General features: G+C 51.4%; 1 protein-coding gene across 1 annotated transcript; it reads right to left on the bottom strand.

Annotated features, from left to right (window-relative positions):
* Positions 1 to 1,658: 1,658 nt before the first annotated feature.
* Positions 1,659 to 9,106, bottom strand: LOC110284297 (serine protease 27). Its single transcript, XM_021150015.1, has 6 exons — positions 8,985 to 9,106; positions 5,322 to 5,348; positions 4,609 to 4,771; positions 3,075 to 3,346; positions 2,580 to 2,749; positions 1,659 to 2,056 (listed from the first exon to the last, which is right to left on the bottom strand). Exons 1-6 carry the CDS (start codon positions 9,040 to 9,042, stop codon positions 1,757 to 1,759), a joined length of 990 nt encoding a protein of 329 aa, XP_021005674.1. The 5' UTR covers positions 9,043 to 9,106; the 3' UTR covers positions 1,659 to 1,756.
* Between the last annotated feature and the right edge of the window lie 2,632 nt (positions 9,107 to 11,738).

The following is an 11,738-nucleotide window of genomic DNA, read 5'->3' as shown; positions in this document are numbered from 1 at the left end:
GACTTGCTTCCCACAGTCAACAGGGATGTCTCTGCTGTGCAGCCCCTGACCCTTGTATATCCTGTGTCCTGTTGTACAGTCAACCCAGCCAGATTGCTGGCCTAAGGGTACTAACAAGGCTGTCCTGTTGCCCAAGCTGAGATATGCGTGGGGCTCCTGTACAGTGCTCAGTTATCTGGGCTGTGAGGTACCCTGTGAATGCCTGAGAACAAGTAGGGTGAAGGGTCTGGATCCCGCTCTGAGAGGTCTCTAATGCTGACCTGCCTCATGGCCCAGAATATGGCATGTCTGTGCAGAAGGCTAGCAGTCTGTTGTCACCCTCAGACAGCCTCTCAGCCACAAGGGTGTCTGGAGAGGGACAAGGCACAGCTCGGACTGTTCTGATGATTCTGGGAAGCCAGCAGTGGGGACAGGAGAGGCAGTGTATGCGGCATCCCCAAGTAGGTACGAACCTACAGGACTCTGTGCAGAGCCTGTGCCTGGGCTTCTACCAAGGTGCTTCTTGTGGACAGGACCACACCTCTGCTTGAATGGTACCCATGGGCCCAAAGGAACAAAGAACCAGGGCCCACATGCAGCTTTCCGAATCCATGTGGAAAGGCAACACCCAGCACCTTGGGACAGAGCCATGTTTCCTAGGGCAAAATCAACAATTGATGCTGAGGTCAGTCTCAAAGCCTTTGTGCCTCATACTAATGCTTAGCGATCATGATGACCTAGAGCTTACGTCCCTACAACCTGCCCTGCATCCTTGTATGGACTCCAGTGTACCTCTATAGAGTAGAAGGCTAGCCAACCAATCTGGCCTAGAGAAGGCACTCAACAGCCTATCCTCGGAGGCCACTGAGCAGCCAGTGGGAAGAGGAGCTCTGGGAGGCTCCTCATGCATGTTTGGTGTACAGTAAGGGCTAAGTGGTCCATTCTGGTTGGTTGGTTTCCCTGAGACATGGTCTCACTCTGTAGCCTGGAACAAGCTGATCTGACACGATATTAATTAGGCTGACCTCAAGCTCATAGAGATCTGCCTGCCTCTGCTTCCTGGATGCTGAGACTAAAGGTGTGGGCTACCATACCTGACAGTTACCTATTCAGTAAATAACAGGGTGAGTGTGCATATGAGTATGTACATGCAGCTGGGTGTGAGAGGAGTGTGGGTCCTTTCCACTCCCCTACTGTGTTACTAGAAAGTGAGAAGTTTGAGGTTAATGGTCCAGTAGAAAAGGAGCCTCAGAGATCAAGGAAAGAACATCAAGTGTGTGTTGCCCCTGAAGGGGACTCCTGAAGTGTTATAAGAATGCACGGGTCCTTTGTGGGATGATGTTAGAGAGGTTGGGTGGGACTAGGGTCTGTGCCCCAGCATGTGCCTCCGCCTATCTTCCACGTGGTTCCTACTGAAGCCCTTGTGACCCGCTCACTGTCCACAGTGCTGAAGTGGGACACGCATCAGTGAGACAGCTGTGGGTTGACAACGGGGCAACTGGCTCAGGAGCATTCTAGCTTGAGTGTGCCTGCAAGGGTCCCATCTTACTAGGAATCATGCCCTCTAAATCTTCCAGCACATAGCTTGTGGCCTTTAAAGCCCTGCCAAGATCCCCACACAGTCCACGATTCTTTTTTTCTTTTCTTTTTTTTCTTTTTTCTTTTTTTTTTTTTTTTTTGGAGGTGAACATATATAAAAGCAGCTGGCATGGCAGACGGGGACACAGTATTTACAAATGTACAGTGGGTGGGGCTCCACCTGCGGGGCTGGGCAGCCCTAGACGATCCTGAGCAGCAGTGCTCCCAGGGCCAGCACCATTGCATGGGCAGCCAGGCAGGGGGCGGAGTTCCCTGCCAGGCGCTGCTGACCTTGGGAGTCTTTTTGTTGCTGCTGGCTGCCGGCTCTCCCCTGAAACTGCAGTTCTGGGATGATTTGGTGGATCCATTTGTGATGAGAAGTCACACGGATGTAGACACCTGGGCGATTCCGACGGGCACAACCCTCTCCCCAGCTGATCACCCCAGCCTGCACCCATGACTGGTCCACAAGGCAGACCAGTGGGCCTCCAGAGTCACCCTGTGGGGAAGCAGAGGGCCATCAGAACCTACCCTGGCCTCACGAAGACCCTGGGGTGCTCTGCTCACCACAAAGCTCCTTCCAAGGAGCCTCCCCACTGGCCATTGCTGCTCTGGCCCTGTGCATGGATGAGCCTGCACATTGCTGCTGTCCCAGCTTGCCTGCCAGTGGCATACGCCCAGTGTGGGGTTTGTTGGAACTGCGGCTTCTGGGCCCCCATTTCAGATCCAAGACTTGCTTATCATGCCAGCTAATGGAACCACAGTCTACCCTCGACCTGGACTGAGCTCCCTCTAGAACAATGGTTCCCAACCCTTCTATAGTACAGTTCCTCCTGATGTGGAGACCCCCCAGCCATAAAATTATTTTCATTGCTACTACTAATTTTGCCACTCATGAATTGTAAACATCTGATATGTAAGGTGTCTCATATTTGACTCCTGTGAACGAGTTGTTTGACCTCCAAAGTTGTGAAGAACCACAGGTTGAGAGCTGGTCTGCAGCCTTTGCCATAACCCCCTACCTTACAGGCGTCCTTCTTGCCCTCTGCGAAGCCCGCGCACAACATGTCATCCTTGATGGTTTTGAGCTGGAAGTCAGACTCGACATCTTTGTTGTACAGCAGGTTGCACTTGGGCGTGTCAATGATGGGCACAGCAAGTTTCTGCAGGACCCGTGGGTTGGGTAGTCGGTCTGGGGAGGGAAAGAGCCTGCAGCTCAGTGGACAGTTGTAATCAGGATCCTGAGGCTCTGGGTTCTCAAGAACCACAGCTCACTCTGCCCCTCCCTGGGCTTCCTCAGAACTTAATGGGACTGTGTTTTCCCTCATTAGTCCCAGGCCTGCTTGTCTCCCCCTCCTGGTTCCCATATGCACAGCAGTTCCGACTACAGCACCTGCTCCATTCTTACCTGCCCCACCCATGTGAATAGAGATGGTGTATACCAGTATCAACAGGAAAGCTGTCCTGGCCCTTCTTAAGCCATATCTCCCTTCCTCCTCTAGCTCAGTCCCCCTCACCTTGTTCACTGGGGCTGCCCCAGCCAGTGACCCAGCAGTTCATGCCGGACTCAAAGATGACCGAGGGATCAGGAAGGCACACAGGAAGGATGTAATTGGTGAAGGTCACGGGCCCCTGCAGCTCCACCAGAGCCACGTCGGCACTGGAGGCCATGCCTTGGTACTGAGGATTGCTTTTCACCTGCTTCACGGGGACATACAAGGCGTGTGGTCCTGGCTGCTGCAGCTTCAGTGCCCCCAGCAGGACCTGGTATATGGATATGTCCGAAGTGCTAATGGGAAGAGCAGAACTGGTGTGGGTACCCTCCTCCATGAGGAGAGGGACCCACAGTGGGTAGGTGGTTCTGGTCCACTGCAGTATCTGACACATCTCTTTGCACTCGTGATAAAGGCTGTAAAAACTGAAAATCACCCATCTTTCCCTGGCTACCAGGTGACCATGGGTAAGTGACCCAACAAATTCCTTGTGATTCAGTTTCCTCATTTGTAAGATGGGGAGACTTAAGTCCTACCTGAAAAAGCCTGCTGTAACACACATAAACCTATGAGGTACAATGAGCCCAAGGCCTGCCTCTGAGCCCCAGGTAGACCACCTCTGAGCTTTTTTAAATAATTGCAAGGGCTGGCAAGATGGCTCAGCAGGTACAGGTGCTTTCTGTGCAAGCGTAAATGCCCAAGTTTTATCACGCACACACACACACACACACACTGACAAAACATGACAGGAGAAAACAACTCTGAAATGTTGTCTTCTGACCTCCACAAGTACACCAGACACGTGCCCCTCCCCCCAAACACACAATAATGGACAAAACAAAGGGGAAAGAGGAATTGCAGATCCGTGAGGAAAGAGGTATGTGTGGAGACCCTGAAAATCTGAGGCCAGGTGTCTCACGTGGACGAGTGGGATGGGAAACTGTCTTCTGAGATGATCTTAAATGGGGTAAGGAAGAGGGACATTCTGCTCCAAATCTTAGGCTTATCTGATACCCCCAAACCAGAGAGAGAGAGCTCTGGATTGGTGTGTGTATGTGGGGGGTGGGGGTCGGGGGGCCTGTTAGAACAGGACCCCAGGTATCACTGACAGAGCAGCTGGTGGGGCAGGAATTGAGGCAGTAGTTGCAGCTTCCAGGCATAGGGTTGGACCCAAAGGGAAATTTCTAATTATTTTATGTATATGTATGAATGTTTTGTCTGCACATGTGTCTATGCATTGTGTGCATGCCTGGAGCCTGCTTAAGCCAGAAGAGGGTGTGGATCTCCTGGAACTTGAGGTATAGGAAGATGTGAGCCACCATGTAGATATGGAGAGTTGAACATTGGTCCTCTACAAGAACAGCCAGTACACTGGGCTATCTGTCCCGATCCCTAAAGGAAAACTTTGGAAGACAGTGGGTGTTACTGGACAAGGCATGGGGTGGGGGTGGGGGTGTGTGCAATGACTATGGTGCTGTCCGTGGTGCTGAACAGTTGTGCACAGGCTCGGTCTTGTCCCAAGCCGTGGTGAGAAGCTGGAAGGGCCAGGGCCACTTACTTGGAGAAGCAGTGTGCAGCAGTGAGGACCCATGTTGGTGCGATGAGACTGCCCCCACAGAAGTGGATTCCGTTGCGCTGGATGCTGACCTGCCAGGGCCACTCACCTTCTAAGGCGTTCTCCCCGCCCACCATCCGGTTGAACATCTTTGGATGCCCACAGGCTGGAAGAACATGGAATCACTCTCTGAGGGAGGGGGCTGATTCTACGGCTCCAGCTCCACCCAAAACTCCACCTGCCAGCTCTCCCTTTCTGTCAGTTTTCTGCCCTTTCTGGTCCCTGAGCCGCTCAGGATATTGGCAGATCAGAGGCTTTTGATACAGGCTAACTCTTTCTAGTTCTGCCTTCCCAGGAACCTCAGGCCTCTCACTTATAACAAGGTGACAAGACTCAACCCAGGATCAGGAAGACTGAGCTGACATGGAAAATTCACACCCAGAGCTTGACACAGGTCCTTGAAGAATGGCTATATGTCATGTCTTCCATGGGGTTGATGAGCCAAAGGATAGTCATGGCACAGCACCGAAGGTGTCACCTATCCTGGACCTTGTTCCACTACCTTCTGGATTCTAGTTCTGCTTGGCCACTCTGGCTGGCTTTCCTGCTACCCCATGCATCTCTCCTGTTTTTGTCCCCCCCCCTCTGTGTGTGTGTGTGTGTGTGTGTGTGTGTAAGTGTCCAGCCACTCCTGTGCCTCAGTTGATCCCACTTACCTCTCTGAGTCCTGGCCCCTTCAGTCCCTGCAAGTAAGCAAAGGGGGTCATCAGCCATCTTTACCAAGCCAAGGTCTGTTACTGCCTGCTCCTACCTCATCAGAGGGTCCCTGTCCATTGATGACAAGGAAGAGCAACCAGGGAAGCTAGTTCTATGGCTATGTGGCTTGATCTGCTTGGAGCAGGTTGACACTTTTTTTGTCCACACAGGGATCTCTTCTTCCACCTTGCACCCCTGTTTTTGCCTTGAAGTATGAAAGTGTAGATAGTGCATGGGCCTCAACTTCTAGAGATGTGGAGTCTGTCTCTCTTTCTTCACTCTCTGAAGGCTCAGCTCTGAATGACAGAGGAAACCCCGGAGGCTGCTTCCACAGCTTGTCCATCAGGGCTCCTCTCGGATTTGTCTCCTCTCGGTCTTTTAGAATGACCAAGTCTTCTTCAACTTCTCTCCAAGTCCCACTGAGGTCCAGACACCCATGGTCACTCTCTGCTCTCAAGGGAGTAGAGTTGGCTTCAACAACCTCGCAGGACTGTAGAGGACTGTACTTCCTGAGGACTGAGCCCTCTTGCCAACTGTGACTACATTGACTGTCTCCGCTGGACTACCATCAAGGTGAGGACACACGTAGAGAAGAGGATAGGGCAGCTCTAAGGGCACCTGGAATGGGGTCCATTTCCTGGGGTTCATCACTCTTCACCTGACCTCCATAAACTCCATTCCAGACTTAGATTCAAGCCCAGGCACCCCCAGACCTTTAGCTGCACCCTCCTAGTTACTGATCCCTTGGGCAGGTCTGTGGGAACTGAACGGGTTTCGGCATGGTCAGGTCTCTCCTGCTTGGCCAGATTTTCTCTAAGCCCCACTACTTGAGCCCAGAGGGAGGGATGAAGAGAAAACCATTCTGGGATACTGAGGGTCAAAGGGACAGTAAATGGCCATGCTGAGCCATACATGGCCTGTGGTGCCCAGAGCCCTTAAGGATGTCACAGGATTCCTCTTCCTGTGGAGCTAGCTCCTAGTCATGCCATGTGCAATGCTACAGGGAGCCAAAATCCAGACTGTGGGCTTAATGATGGGGTAGAGTTCAGTTGTGGACAGGCTGTGGTGGTCACCATGCTGTAAGCTAGAGTCACCTAGGAACAGTCTCAGTAGAGGATCATCTACATTGGGTCAGCTTGTGGGTACACCTATGGAGTGGTGGACGGTTATCTTAAGTAAATTGATGTAGGAAGACCCAACCCACTGTGGATGGCACCATTCCCTAGTCACAGGGGGTAGGTTGGTTCTGAATGGAGCTAAACATAAATAGTGAATATACATATATTCATTTCCTCTTGACTCTGGATGTGACCAGCTGTTTCGGGTTCCTGTTGCCCTGAAATGATGGATTGCCACCTGGAATAGCGAGCTAAAACAAAGCCCTTTATCCCCCAGGTTACTTTTTTGTCATGATATTTTATCACAGTGCCAGAAACCCAAGGAAACCAGAACATAGAGGAACAAGAGGTAGCTACTGCTGAGGGCAGGAGCAGATGTTTCTCAAAGCAGGTTATCAAGCAGATAGGATCACATGTGATGGTCTTGGGAAGTAGGGATTGTGCTCTGGACTCCTGGCTTGTGTGGCTTGTGAGCACATGTTCATAAGGTGCCCTTTACAATGCAAAGCATAGTATATAGTGGGTCATAGCTGTTACCCAGTGCTCTCCACTCAAGAGGCAGGGGGATTGCCTAGAGTTTAAGGCCAGACTGAGCTACCCAATGAGTGCTTGGCCAGTTGAAGCAATGTTGTAAGACCCTGTTTCAGGATAAATGAAGTGGCTTAATGGTTGAGAGCCCTGGCAGGGGACCTGGGGTCAGGTCCTAGCACCCATGTTGTGACTCACAGTCAACTGTAACTCCAGTTCCAGCAGATCTGATGCCCTCTAATGGCCTCCATAGGCACTGCATGTACATAGCATGCATGCATACGTGCAGATAAAGCATTCATATAAGTAAAAAATAAACATAAATAAATAAAGCGCGGGAGAGATGGCTTGTTGGTTAAGAGAGATTCCTAGTTCAGTTCCCAGCACCCAGGGGTCCAGCAACCCCTTCTGGTCTCACAGGTAAACTACCTTCACTTAAACACACAAGCGTCTAGGCACAGACACACACACACACACACACACACACACACACACGAGAGAGACAGACAGACAGACAGACAGACAGACAGAGAGACAAAGAAATACAGAGACAGAGATATACATTAAATAAAAATAAAATCTTAATATAAAATAAAAATAAAATCTCAAAATAATATAAAGTAAAATGAAAATATGACCAAAGACAGTCCCCATCTTGTTAGAACTCAATTGGAACTGATCTCCAGGCCCCAAGAACCAACTTGCAACATTGCCAAGGGCACAGATCCACTGCAAGCTGCCTCCTCCTCTTCCTCCTCTTCCTCCCCCTCCTCCTTCCCCCTCCTCCCCCTCCTCCCTCCTGGAACTTGCAAGATCCTTCTGTGCATTCTCCCTCCCTCCAGTCTCCTGTCACTCATTGTCTCTCCTGCAGCTTGGTCCTTCAGTCTCTCCATGTCCTAAGGGCAGTCTATGTCCATCCTGGATCCCTGGTGGGAATAGCTAAGGTCTGAGAAAAGGTGAGACCAGCCAGAGGATTCCTGGGGTGCTCGTCACCCTGGGCTGAAGTGAGCATGTCACCGGGGGTCCAGCCTCAGGTTCCAGCAGTTTGTGAGCCAAGGGCAGACTGCCATTTCTGCTTTGGCAGTGACCTCGATTGATCCACCCACAAGAGCCAGCAGTGTCACACCCAAAGGAAATGGGCTTTCTTGCTGCTAGAGGTCATGGACAAAAACATTCCTTGACTTTGGGGGAGGTGGGGGGCATCCCCACAGAGTTACCCACTCATGTCTTCCTAACCCCAGCCCTGACTGAGACACGGCCTGGGGAAACTTGGCCTGGCCCAGGGAGGTGAGGTGAGGACACGGAAGCATGCTGGCTGCTGAGCTAGCTCATCTGGCCCAGGAATGTGGGAGAGTTTCCCTGGTAGTGAGGAGCCCATCCCACAGGAAACATGGTAGGCAGAGCACCTGGCTAGAACTTGCTGACCCCTGTGCAAAATGGACAGGGGCTGCTTCTCCCTCTGAAGGCAGGAGCTGGGACCCTCTGCAGCCTGCAGCTCTTGTCCCCAGCTCTCTGTTGAGCCTCAGGCAGATTCTGAAAGTTCTTAGGCTCAGAGAGCAAGCACAATTCACATAAGCCCAGGGACTTGGAAGTCTGCAGGCCTGGGTTCTAATCTTACAGGTGTTGAGGCTCTATCATCTGTGGAATAGGAAGAAAGGCCTCTAGCTCAGAGCATGACACACAGTGAGAGCCTGATGGGGGTGTGGCTCTAGCCAAGCTCCTGACTTGGGGTCCTCTCAAGGCCTCGACCACATATTCTGCCAGACCTTCCCACAGCATCCTCCCCCAGTCAGGTCTCTGAGGTGGAATATCTGGGCACTGAGTATATTCTCTGGGAACCCCATCACTGAGAAGAGATTCCTTTTAGACTCAGGCAGGCCCAGGGACTGGGGGGCTCCGGTGGAAGTCAGAGCAGAACAGAGGGGCCCTTACAGAGAGAGATGGCAGCAGGACTCCCCCGCCCCCACTGCAACTCACCAGATCTGAGCAGCAGCGGCAGCAGCAGCAGTAGGGCAGCGATGTGGGGCTGCCTCATGTTCTCTGGCTTGGTGGACGTTTGAGTCCTGGTCAGAGGTGACAGAAGCTCTCCTTAGTACTACGGAGGTTCAGGCTCCATGAAGTGAGGTTTTATGCTGGAGATGAGTGTCAGCTCGGCTATGCCACCCAACCTGTCAACCCTGCCTGCCCAGCTCCTCTTTGGCAGGAAGGAGGTACCCAGAACACCAACTCTATGACCCGGCCCTGAACTCCAGGGGCCAGACCCCTTCCTTTGTAACTTCAGGATTCAGCAGACCACAGAGGACTCACTACCTTCCTCAATTGACCACAGGTCCTACATAAGTTGGCAGAGTCTACTCCATCCAAGAGACCTTCTATGTCATTCATTCATTCATTCATACATACATTCATTCGTTTGTTCATTCGTTCGTTCATTCGTTTATTCATTCATTCAGTCATTCATCAAATACTTGTTGAGCACCTACTTTTTATCTGACACCTGCAATTCAAGGTTGATTTATACCCTGATGGGAGCGTAGACTTTGAAGAACTAAGGTCAAGGTGCTTGTGCAACCAAGAAAGAGGGACTTTGGCCGGCTCCTGCGGCCCCTGCTGATGCTCTTGGACCACACACACACACACACACACATACACACACACACACACACACACACACACACACACCTGCAGATTGGCTCAGGGAATAGGAACCTTTGCCCCGCCCCTGCCAGTCTGGAACTGCACCTTCTAGGCGCGGCAAGAGCTGTTCTGGGAAGGCGGCGTAGTGATCGGTAAGGTCCGGTTCCTGCCCTGGGTGCGCCCGCCCGTCAGGCTCCCAGACTTGAGGCCACGGCGGAAGTGTCCCTGGGAGGAAGTTGTTTGGGGCAGAGCTGGACAGAAGTTCTGAAGGCCACTCCCTACAAGTTGAGGAGTCAGGATGCAGGACCATATCCTGAACGTCTCACATCCGATCCTGCCAGGCCAGGGAACAGCGCTGGACAGTGGGCCTGGCCCTGCCTCAGTTTTCCCGCAGGAGCAGAGGGTGCAGCGTCTCCCTCTGTTGATGTGAGCCAGGGGAGGTCAATTGCCCAACAGGGTAGCGCAGGGTCACACGAAGTGCAGGGACCTTGGTCTCCCCGGGTGGCTGTGCAGAGTGTAGCTCCCTGGTGACCGTCGCCACTCCTGTGTGGTCCCTGTCTGCTTTGCAGAAGACACAGAAGCAAGGGCTCCCCCTGCAGCGTGGGCATGGCAGGGAGACCTTCTATTTGAGGAAAAAGGTCTTCTTTTTATATAACTGTAGTGTTTCAAAGCAATCGGATGGCCACACATCAGACAGACATCCAGTGATCCATTTGCCCTACCTTTGAGGCACTTTGTGACCCTTAGAAGCTAAGGGCTTCCTCGTGGAGCCCTTCCTATCTTTTCTTCTCCCTCCTCCTCTTCTAACAGCAAGTACTTTGCATACAGCTCTGCCTTGACATTGGGTGAGCAGCAGAAGTGAGGTATGTGGGTCCAGAGGAAGCTGGGCTCTTGAGAAACCATGTGGGTCCCTCCCACTAGCAGTAAGCCGGACCCCTCCCCAATCCTACACCCCCCCCCCAACCCGGAGTACACAGCCAGTGAGGTGAGCAACAGCAGGGTAGATGCTTCTACGAAGGGACACAGAGGGGCTGAGGGAGTCTGATGACAGGAGCTTTCTGGAGCATTTTGTCTTTTTTTTTTTTTTAATGTTATTATGTTCATTAATTCATGAGATGATGTGTGTGCATGTGAGGGGGAGGGTGGTTAGCCAGAGGGACAACTTTCAGTAATCAACTTCCTCCTCCCACCAGGTGGGTTCCAGGGATGGAATTCAGGTCGGCAAGCTTAGTGGAGAGCTCCTTTTCCTGCTGAGCTGTCTCGCTGGTCTCCTAGAGCATTGTCAAGGTTGGAAGTCACACTAGCTCTCACAGAAGAAAAGAGCTATGGCCACAAGTTAAAAGCACAAACACGGGTTACAAATAGAAAGGTAAACAATAGGGAAAAATCAGTGTAGGAAATCTGGCTGGATGGCAACACCATTGTTACTCAGGGTGCTCAAAGAAATTAGAAAACAAAACAAAACACAACAAAGAAAACCCAACAAAACCTCCTGAATCCTAAAGGTGAAGTGGGTGAAGAACAGAGACAAGCAACAAAGAGGAAGCTAATTTGGCTAACATACCTGCTGGGAAATGTTCACCTCAGTAATTAAATGAATGCAAATCAAAGCAGAGAGAGCTCAGTTGCCACTCACAGGTTAGCAAAGTCTGGAGGAATGCTCTTAGGCAAGGCTGCAGAGAAGTAGGTCAGAGGGTGAGCATGGAACTGGCCTTTGGGAATTGTTTTTTTATCTTCAGAAATGGTCATGTACCCTAAGCTAGCCCTGAACTCACTATGTAGCCCAAGCTATGAAAAAAACATTTGACTAAAGATGTTAATCTGTACAACTAAACTTACCTGTAATTCTATAATTCTAGCAGTCAGGAGGCTGGGACAGAATAATAAAAACAAGACAAAACAATAAACAAAAGAAGCAAACAAGGTTAGCCTGAGCTACATAGTGAAACCTTCCCCATCTGCAACAAAACAAATTTGTTTTTTTAAAAACTTGTTGTAGAGGCAGAGGCAGAGGCAGAGGCAGAGGCAGAGGCAGAGGCAGAGGCAGAGGCAGAGGCAGAGGCAGAGGCAGAGGCAGAGGCAGAGGCAGAGGCA

The sequence above is a fragment of the Mus caroli genome, chromosome 17 (assembly GCF_900094665.2).
Source record: "Mus caroli chromosome 17, CAROLI_EIJ_v1.1, whole genome shotgun sequence".
NCBI lineage: Eukaryota > Metazoa > Chordata > Mammalia > Rodentia > Muridae > Mus > Mus caroli.
Note: the sequence above shows the minus strand (reverse complement) of the source record. Positions and strands in the feature narration are given on the sequence as shown.

Bases quoted from the DNA above. Each gene is read 5' to 3' on its own strand.
- LOC110284297 (XM_021150015.1), bottom strand. From the start codon at position 9,042: ATGAGGCAGCCCCACATCGCTGCCCTACTGCTGCTGCTGCCGCTGCTG. The intron at 4,772-5,321 runs GTAAGTGGGATC...ATGTTCTTCCAG, and splicing joins AGGGGCCAGGACTCAGAGAG to CCTGTGGGCATCCAAAGATG. The intron at 3,347-4,608 runs GTAAGTGGCCCT...TCTTCCCATTAG, and splicing joins GCTGCACACTGCTTCTCCAA to CACTTCGGACATATCCATAT.